At 39.1% G+C, this 10,139-nt stretch overlaps 1 protein-coding gene across 1 annotated transcript in view; it reads left to right on the plus strand.

Moving 5' to 3' along the window:
• The first annotated feature begins 970 nt into the window (after positions 1-970).
• Positions 971-10,139, plus strand: part of rpgrb (retinitis pigmentosa GTPase regulator b) — a 19,448-nt gene continuing 10,279 nt past the window's right edge. The window contains exons 1-5 of the mRNA XM_037696632.1: positions 971-1,059; positions 6,351-6,476; positions 6,575-6,667; positions 8,918-8,980; positions 9,062-9,220. Of these exons, the coding sequence (XP_037552560.1) occupies positions 1,029-1,059; positions 6,351-6,476; positions 6,575-6,667; positions 8,918-8,980; positions 9,062-9,220 (472 nt within the window). The 5' untranslated portion in view covers positions 971-1,028. The remainder of the gene's footprint in view (positions 1,060-6,350; positions 6,477-6,574; positions 6,668-8,917; positions 8,981-9,061; positions 9,221-10,139) is intronic.

Below are 10,139 nucleotides of genomic sequence, written 5' to 3' on the forward strand. Positions count from 1 at the left end.
ATGGTGTGAATAAATATGTACTCTGACCATATCCACTGTCACCAAGTAGTAGTCCACTATGCTGTCCTCTGTCAAACTGAGCACACAATGAGGAGTTAAGAAAAACCCTTGAATCATGAGTTGCACCTTTCCAACGAGCAACAGTGTTTGAAAATTCCAAACTGGGTGTGCATACACCCTGAACGTTGATGGAAAACCAGTTCTTCCGGTTCCTGTACTCCTCAGCATCATGAGTTGATGGGACACTTGATGGCAACATGACATCCATCTATACAACCAATCACTCCTGGGAATTGCCCGTATTCATAGAACCACACTTTATAGTTGGCTTGCTCAGCGGCATCAGGGAATTTGACGTATAGGCTCCTCAGTTCACAAATGGCGCTGCAGATTCTGTGAACCAGTCTACACACAGCTGCTTCACTGGCACTACAGAAATCACCAGTTTCACGATGAAAGATTCCAGATGCCAAGACTCTCAAAGTGATCAGAACTTGGAGATAACTGGGTACAGGCCTTCCTCTTTGATTCAGAGAGGAAAGTCTAGGCTCAAGGAAAGTAATTAGTTCCAATGCGTTTTCTTTATACATACGAAAGCGGGCTCTGAATGTTATTTCATGAAAAAGATTCAATGGATTACTTCTATCCACAAGTGCTCCTCTGGATGGCCTCCATTGTGTATAATGGTATTCATTTAGATATTAAACAGTACTAAGCACAAGTTAAACCTGTCTCTTTGAAGGATTAATTTAAGCTTCAATTTAGTCAGAGTAGTTCTGATCCACCTTTCTGTAAATGGCTTTGTTTAATACACAACAAACTAAATCTGTGACAAAAGTTCTCCCGTTTGTGAAAATGTGTCTTAAAATACAGGAAGCAGTAAAAACATGACTTATGCGCTGCCCCTTTAAATGTCACGTGACCAGCTCCGTAGCCTAGGAGAAGTTTTGTTTACTTCCGGGCTGCTGATCACCAGAGGTACCAACAAGCCCACAACACCGAGCAAAGCGGATTAAAGTCCCGAAAAGATGGCAGAGGAAGCTGAAGACGAAATACCGGGTAAAAATTATCTTTATGTCCGCGGTTTGTCATCAAGTAAACCCGGTTTAGTGTTTTTATTACAGAAAGTGTTTTCTGGCTGCTAACATGTGGCTAATTTAACGTTGCTAGGCGCTCATTAGCTTCTGCGTTAGCTCGCAAGCTAACAGACGATTTAAGTCTTGTGCTTTTATCACAATTATCTTTTAGTTGTACTTGTCTGTTCTGGTTCTGTAAGCTCCCTACATGTTCTTAGCGTTTTGCGTTTTTTCGTGGCTGTAGCACAAATTAGCCTTCATTTAAAAAGTACTGTGAAAAAGTTTACGAAACATTTACTACGCGCCTGTTGTCTCGTTAGCCATGTGCAACTTGTGCACTTGAAATAAACTCGGCTGTAAGTTAGTCCCACTGTCAGCTGTTGGTTTTATTAAACTGCATCCATCTGACAGCGTTATGACAGCTGTGAGCTTTAACCTGGAGTTCAGGGAAAATGAGTTCTCTGTTGCAGAAAGAGATGAGAACTCTGAGTCTGTTCCCATGGCAACGGCTCTTCTTTGATTCCCCCAATGCAGCAGTTTCATCAACCTTTATTTATACAGGTTAGTCTCATTGAGTCACGAGGACTCGATCACAACAGTTTTAAGCAAAAAAATATATAAATGAGTACACACAACTACAAACCGGATTCCAAAGAAGTTGGGACACTAAACAAATTGTGAATAAAAACTGAATGCAATGATGTGGAGATGGCAAATGTCAATATTTTATTCGTAATACAACATAGATGACAGATCAAAAGTTTAATCTGAGTAAATGTAACATTTTAAAGGAAAAATATGTTGATTCAAAATTTCACAGTGTCAACAAATCCCAAAAAAGTTGGGACAAGTAGCAATAAGTGTCTGGAAAAGGGAAATTGAGCATATAACGAACAGCTGGAAGACCAATTAACACTAATTAGGTCAATTGGCAACATGATTGGGTATAAAAAGAGCTTCTCAGAGTGTCAGTGTCTCTCAGAAGCGAAGATGGTAAGAGGATCACCAATCCCACCATTGTTGCGCAGAAAGATAGTGCAACAATACCAGAATGGTGTTACCCAGCGTAAAATAGCAAAGACTTTTAAGTTATCATCATCAACCATGCATAACATCATCAAAAGATTCAGAGAATCTGGAACAATTGCTGTGCGTAAGGGTCAAGGCCGTAAAACTCTACTGGATGTTCATGATCTCCGGGCCCTTAAACGTCACTGCACCTCAAACAGGAATGCCACTGTCAAGGAAATAACAGAATGGGCTCAGGAATACTTCCAGAAAGCATCGTCAGTGAACACAATCCACCGTGCCATCCGCCGTTGCCAGCTGAAACTCTACAGTGCAAAGAGGAAGCCATTTCTAAGCAAGCTCCACAAGCTCAGATGTTTGCACTGAACCAGGGGTCATTTAAAATGGAGTGTGGCAAAATGGAAGACTGTTCTGTGGTCAGATGAGTCACGATTTGAAGTTCTTTATGGAACACTGGGACGCCTTGTCATCCGGACCAGAGAGGACAAGGATAGCCCAAGTTGTTATCAACGCTCCGTTCAGAAGCCTGCATCACTGATGGTATGGGGTTGCATGAGCGCTTGTGGCATGGGCAGCTTGCATGTCTGGAAAGGCACCATTAATGCAGAGAACTATGTTCAGGTTCTAGAACAACATATGCTCCCATCTAGACATCATCTCTTTCAGGGAAGACCCTGCATTTTTCAACACGATAATGCCAGACCACATTCTGCAGCAATCACAACATCATGGCTACGTAGGAGAAGGATCCGGGTACTGAAATGGCCAGCCTGCAGTCCAGATCTTTCACCTATAGAGAACATTTGGCGCATCATAAAGAGGAAGGTGCGACAAAGAAGGCCCAAGACGATTGAACAGTTAGAGGCCTGTATTAGACATGAATGGGAGAGCATTCCTATTTCTAAACTGGAGAAACTGGTCTCCTCTGTCCCCAGACGTCTGTTGAGTGTTGTAAGAAGAAGGGGGGATGCCACACAGTGGTAAAAATGGACTTGTCCCAACTTTTTTGGGATTTGTTGACGCCATGAAATTTGGAAACAGATTTTTCCCTTAAAATGATACATTCTCTCAGTTTAAACTTTTGATCTGTGATTTGTGTTCTATTCTGAATAAAATATTAGATGTTGGCACCTCCACATCATTGCATTCAGTTTTTATTCACAATTTGTTTAGTGTCCCAACGTTTTTGGTATCCGATTTGTATAAACATTCATATAAAACCATATAAGAGTAATTAGGCATATTCTTCCAGTAATTAGCATATTTTACCATTTTATTCCGTTTTATTCGTCAAGGCATCACATGTTGATGGATCTTGGTGAGTGAAGGGAGCAATTTTATCCACGACCAAGTGTAATGGCGGAGCCAGGGGGTGGCCTTGATCACCTTAGTGCTATATGTTGTCATCGTTGTATGTTTCCATACAAAAATGAAATTAGTTCTCTGCATTTAACCCATCATACCTGGGGTACACGCAGGTGGAGCAGTGGGCAGCTATTGAGCGCCCGGGGAGCATTTAGGGATTGGGTATCTTGCTCAGCGACATCACATGTGGGAATGGCTGGGAGTCGAATCGCGACGTTCTGGTCCCAAGTGTGCTGCCCTACCTCTACCCCATCTTGTGCCCCCGAATGTGCTACTCCCCATCAGGGAACCTGCAGACAGGGCTGGACGATTTTGGAAAATATTCTAATTGCGATTTTATTTTTAATTTTTTTAACCTCAGCGCTGCGATTTAAGATGCGATTATTTTCAATGAACACAAGCTATAAATCAATTTGTTTCAGTTGCAAAAAAACTCCGCTGCAACTCTGTTTCTACATTTTTTTTTGTGTAGCTCAGGAATAGCAACTTGGCTAAAATGTGTGCACGAGGGCGTTCTGTACCGCTTATCCACTGTGTTTACCAAAGCCGTAAACGCAGGCTTGATCTCTATATTACATTGTGTCTTTCGCTATGAACTCAGTTGTTGCTCGAGTTATTTCCACGTGCCGTTTCGAATTATGTTCATACGGAGTAATACCTTCGGACAGTTCGATCAGTGTCGGCTGCTACTTTGCTTACTTGAAGTTGGAGCACTGGTCGTTGGCGTACTAGCCATGCGACCATCGTAAATGGCTTTGTGGTGTTGATAAAGGTTTGTGGTGTTACCTGGAGAGGTAGCAACAGCAGCAAGGCAGGTTCATGTCGTTGTGCTGTGCCTTTTTTTTTTTTTTAAATAGCCAAAATAATTCCCAACAACGAACGTGCTGCCTCTCTTTAGTACCAAAACTTTCAGATGTATCAGCTTTTTTCGAGCCTGACGCCATTGTGCAACCACTCGCAAGTCACGTGACCAGATCACGTGACCAGTCAAATCGCAGCCTTTGCGATTAGAAAATCTCAGTTTTATCATATCGCTATACTATTGCAAATGCAATTAATTGCTCAGCCCCACCCCTGGGGGTCCTTTACGATCAAAAGAGCCATTTTTGCCCCTTTCTTCGCTAAATGAAGTGTCTGTTGTTGCAACAATTTGGTACAACTGTGATCATCAACTGGTGGCCCACTTTAAGATTGTTGGAGGAGGCTTTGTAAAACTAAAAATATCAAATGGCTTTTAACATTAGCTATTTGTACATTTTAAGTCAAAAGAAAAGACTGGATTGTTGTAAAGAAAGAAAAGCAACGTATAGATTTAAACAGTTGCACACAATTTCAAGCAATGGTTTTATTTTTATTGTGGAAACATTAAATGTCTCACTTTAAAGACAGAAAGCATAAAGTGAGTATGCTTTAGTCTTTATGTTGTTCTACTATTCACATATTTGCAAAAAAAAAATTGACAGGAAGACTGTTAAAACAACGCTTTTGTTTTATTTTAGTATACTTGTAGCAATCAATAAAATTCAGTTTGATGTTAGTTTTGGTCAAAGTCTGAAAGAGCCGCAGGTTGCAGACCCCTGCCATCTGCCATAGATTAATCTTCGGCCACTGCACAGGCCATTTAAGGAAGCTATATTTTTAAGAAATACCAAAGCTAGAAAGCATCGGTTCATCAAATGATTGGGGTGACCAGTTTACATATATATTTGGTGGTAGCCATTTTGACCTGGCAACCCAGTTTTTGATGGGGAACATTTTTATACCTAGATGCAGCCACACACCGAAACGAAAGTCGGATTGTTGCTTATTTTTGAAGTTATCCCAATCACAAAGTTTACATATACCGTACTTTCCACCGTATAAGTCGCATCTATTATGCGTCACCGCTGACCATCCGGAAACGTGGGCCGGTGTGCCAAAAATCGATCGGCTGCCAAATGGCGGCCGCGGGAGTGTGCACAGGAGGACTTTAACAAGAATTTAACAAGATTAACACTTAAAAACAATTATTTGTTTGCTCGATATTATAATAAAGGTGTGTCTCAGTTGAACGTTTCCTTAATAAATGCACTTAAACGGTAAAATCAGCTGCATTTCGCCTGGGCGCCAAAATACAGCTGATTTGACGTTTGCTCCAGGAGGTCAAGAGCGAGATGAAGGTGGCTTTGTATGGCAACTCAAGTGTCTCATTAATAGCCACTTTTACCGATTAATGAGACACTTGGCTTGCCATATTACTCAAACGCCCTCCAGTGGCGGAAAATGGTAGTGTTCAATATTTTCCATGTCATAATGAATGATCAGATCTCAGCCAAAAATTGGTTTATGAATATGGGGAAAACATAAATTAGTCGCTTCGCTGTATAAGTTGCAGGCATGCTAATTTATGCAAAAAGATGCGACTTACGCAGCGAAAAACATGGTATACATATATGGCGGCAGCCATCTTGGATTTTGACGTGGCAATCCAATTTATGAAAATAACCTTTCTTATACCATGATGTAACCACTCAACTAAAACAAAAGTCGGTACTTCACTCACAATACTCTCAGTTATCACAGTGTGGATGGGTAGACGTTCTTTTGTCCCCCTTTTTGCTGCAACGGGGGACATTAAACGAGTCTGGTCGTCTCTTTAAATTAGTTATGTCCTGATCAAGAAGTGCGTTTGCACCACACCGCTCACTCACCGGTAGTGAGGTTATTTTTTTATTTATATTTTTGCACTGATCAGAGGTCAAAGATTAAGAGTTAGCCACCACAGTTCTCCTCGCGCTTCAAATAGTTTCAGTTTGCCAAGAAAACAACGCAACAACACAAAGTGAATGTATTTTATGACCGTGCAGTGACTTCATGCTTGTTTGTTTTGTTTCCCTGTAGAATCGGGAGCAGTTTTCACTTTTGGGAAGAGCAAGTTTGCAGACAACATCCCCAGTAAATTCTGGCTGAAAAACGATGTTCCTCAGAAGATCTCCTGCGGTGACGAACACACGGCGTTGATAACAGGTGGGACCGCTTTAAAAACGCTCGTTTTTTTGAAGAATAAATCATGCCATGTTTTCAGTTGAGACACTTTTGCACGCTCCGCGTTTTTGTCTCCGCAGAAAACGGGAAACTGTTCATGTTTGGCAGCAACAACTGGGGCCAGCTGGGTCTGGGGTCCAAGCTCACTGTGAACAAGCCCACTTGTGTCAAAGGTGGGGCTCTAAATAATCTGAATTTCACTGTTTCACATTCACAGTGTTGAGACGAGGGCTGCCTTCAGAAAATTCTTCCATCTGCTGAACAGGAACTTTTATATTTAACTAGAGAAATTGCATTTCCTGCAAAAAATACAGTGTGAATGCTGATTGCTGAAGAAATTGCTGAAAAACAGCTGAAATTAGCTAAAAACATGCAGAATTGTAGCTGAAATGGATGAACAAGCCTAAATTAGCAGAAGAAAGCAGAAAGAACACATATTTGCTGAATTATGTTTAAATGAGCAGAAATTAGCACAAAAATTAGGAAATTACCGTAGCTAAAAAATCTGAAATTAGTAAAAAAAAAAAAAGTAGCTGAAAGGGCAGAAAGAAGCTTAAACTACCAGAAGGAAGTGGAAAGAGCTGAAATAAGCTTGGCAAATGTGGAATTAGCTGAGAAAGCTAAAATTAGCATCAAAAGAGCTAAATAGTAGTTGAACTAGCATAAAAAGCTGAACCAATCGGACATAACTGAAGGGGAGCATAACAAGCTGAATTTAGCATTAAGAAGTTATTGGTAATTAGGCTGAAAGTCGCAGAAATTACCATGAAAAACCTGAATTTATCAGAAAATAGCTGAAATTAGCTAAAAAAAAAGCTTAAAAAGTAGCTTAAAAGTTAGAACAAGCTTAAATTAGCATAAGAAAGCAGAAAGGACAAATATTTGCTGAATTATATTTAAATGAGCAGAAATGAGCACAAAAATTAGGATATTGGCTAAAAAAGATGAAATTAGCAAGAAAAAAATATATATATATATTGCTGAAAAGTAGCTGAAAGGGCAGAAAGAAGCTTAAACTACCAGGAGGAAGTGGAAAGGTCTGAAATTAGCTCAACAAATTTGGAATTAGAAGAGAAAAATTAGCATCAAAAGAGTTAAATAGTAGCTGAAATAGCAAAAAAGCTGAAACTAGCAGAAATAAGCTAAAGGGAGCATAATATGCTGAAATTAACACAAATAAATTAATTAGGTCAAAAGTAGCAGAAATCAACATGAAAAATCTGAATTTATCAGGGAACAGTTCAAATTAGCTAAAAAATGCTTAAAAAAGGAGCTGAAAAGTTAGAACAAGCTTAAATTAGCATAAGAAAGCAGAAAGAACACATGTTTGCTCAATTAGGCTGAAAGAAGCAGAAATTAGCACAAAAATGGAAATTATTTGAAAATAGCAAAAATTTACATAAAACCAGCTGAAAAGTAGCTAAAAAGGCAGAAATGAGCTTAAATTACCAGAAGCAAGTGGATAGAGCACATTTTTGCTGAATTAAGCTGAAAAAGGTTTAAATGAGTGCAAAAGTGGAATTAGTTGAAAAAGCTAAAATTGTATAAAAACAGCTAAATAGTAGATGAAATAGCAGAAAAAGATGAAACTTGCAAAAATAAGCTGGAAGAAGAAGAACAAGATGAAATTAGCAGAAAGAAGTTAGAAAAAGCACAAAAATATTGAAGATAGCAGAAAGAATTTGAAAGGAGCCCAAAACAGCTGAAAGTAGCTGAAAAAAACTTTAAATTTGCACAAGGAAGCTGAAAGAAGCTGAAGCAGAACAAAATGTGAAAGGAGCAGTAAAAGCTAAAGATGTGAAGGATGGAAAATGAAGGATTTATGATTTGTTGAAATAGCACAAAAATTGTGGAACGATAAAGATGCCGAAAAACTTACAGAAGAAAAATGGCTCGCAATAGTGTGTACGCTTCATAAACATTCACACAATTAAACTGTAATCCCAGTCTGGGGGGTTTATAATCTGTTTTAATCTGTAGAAACTCTGATCGACAAGTAATAACAACACAGGCTTTTTTGGTGTTTTTATATCTACTTCTGCAGACTTTGTTTTATTTTAGCTGCTCATACATCAAAACCGTCGGCTCGTTCAGGAGATGGGTGCTCTGACTTTAGCTTTTTGTAACATTTATACTAATCAATATATTTTTTATTTTATTTACCAATATTTTCCCGCAGAAGTGCATTCAGATCGCTTCAGTTTCTTCAAACACATTGAAATTTGCTACTGTCTGTTTTTTGTCTTATGCTACTTTTAGCTACTATTCTGCTACCTTTTAGTTTTTAGCTAGCCATTTGCTACTTTAGCTTTTAGCCATTCATTTGCTACTTTTAGGTTTTAAGTAACGTTTCACACCTTTAGCTAGTGTGTTGCAGGCCAGTAGCAGACAGTGTTTTTCCCACAGCACGTTTTGTCTTCCAGCTCTGAAGGCGGAGAAAGTCGATCTTGTCGCGTGCGGACGAAACCACACGTTGGCGTGCTCAGGTCAGGTTCCGATCCTTCGCCTGGTTCCCTTCAGCCTCACATGAGACGTCGTCTCGTTGAGTTTGTGCGTTTTCGTTGCAGCTCAGGGAAAAGTGTTCGCCTGCGGCGGGAACGGCGAGGGTCAGCTGGGTCTGGGCGACTGCGAGGAGAGGACGAGCTTCCAGAGAGTCAAGTTCTTCGACTCGCACGGACCCATCAGGATGCTTGCTGCTGGTTCAAACACTTCGGCTGCTGTGACAGGTGAAGCTCCTGTAATGTTTGCTTCCCGTGGTTAATTTGAGCTTTATCTATAAACGCTGAGTCGCTCTGTTGTTTTCCTGTTTTGTTGTTTCCTCCGGACGTTTTCTGCACTTTGCTGCAGCGAACTTTCATCTTTTTTTTAACCACTTAAATCGAAACGTTCAGCCTTTTCAGGAGCTTACGGCTACGAATTTTGGTTTTTGTGACTTTTCCACTTATTAAATTATTTAACTGACTTTTTAATTTTTGCATTTTTAAAGAGTGGAGAACTTTCCAAAACCATAAAAAAATGTTGTCAACTTCTGCGTACTTCCATCAATTTTAGGTTTTAGCTACTGTTCTGCTGGTTTGTTGATTTATTACTAATTTTAGCTTTTTGCTGCTGTTTAGCTGTTTGGTTTTACATCTTCAGCTTTTAACTGTTTTAATATTTTTGAGTATTCAGTGGGATTAACCTGTATAAATAAAGGGAGAATTTGTTTTTTAATTGCTGGTTTTAGCTCGTTTGGCCAATTATAGCTTTGCTACTAGTTAGCAATTTAAAAAAAATTTTTTAGTTGGCTAATTTTACCTTTAGCTGTTGTTTTTCTAGTAAGTTGAATAATTTGTTGTTGTGTTGTGTAATCTTTTGACATTTTAAAAACTAGGTTTTTGGAAGTTGAAATTTGCCATTTTTGTCACTTTTAGGAATTTTACAGATTTTTCTTCATTACACTAAATATTGATTGAAACAAAAGTGCAAACTGGGATGAAAAACTTTTACTTTTAAGCACAATATTAACAAGAAAACATGTATCCTCTTCAGCTTTACATTTCTGCAACCTATTTTGTGAAGTAAATATACCCCACGCTATAGAGTTATCCATATATATACAGTGTATATATCAGAGTCAGAGTTATATATATATATATATATATA

This window comes from Nematolebias whitei, chromosome 23, assembly GCF_014905685.2.
Source record: "Nematolebias whitei isolate Nwh7 chromosome 23, NemWhi1, whole genome shotgun sequence".
NCBI lineage: Eukaryota > Metazoa > Chordata > Actinopteri > Cyprinodontiformes > Rivulidae > Nematolebias > Nematolebias whitei.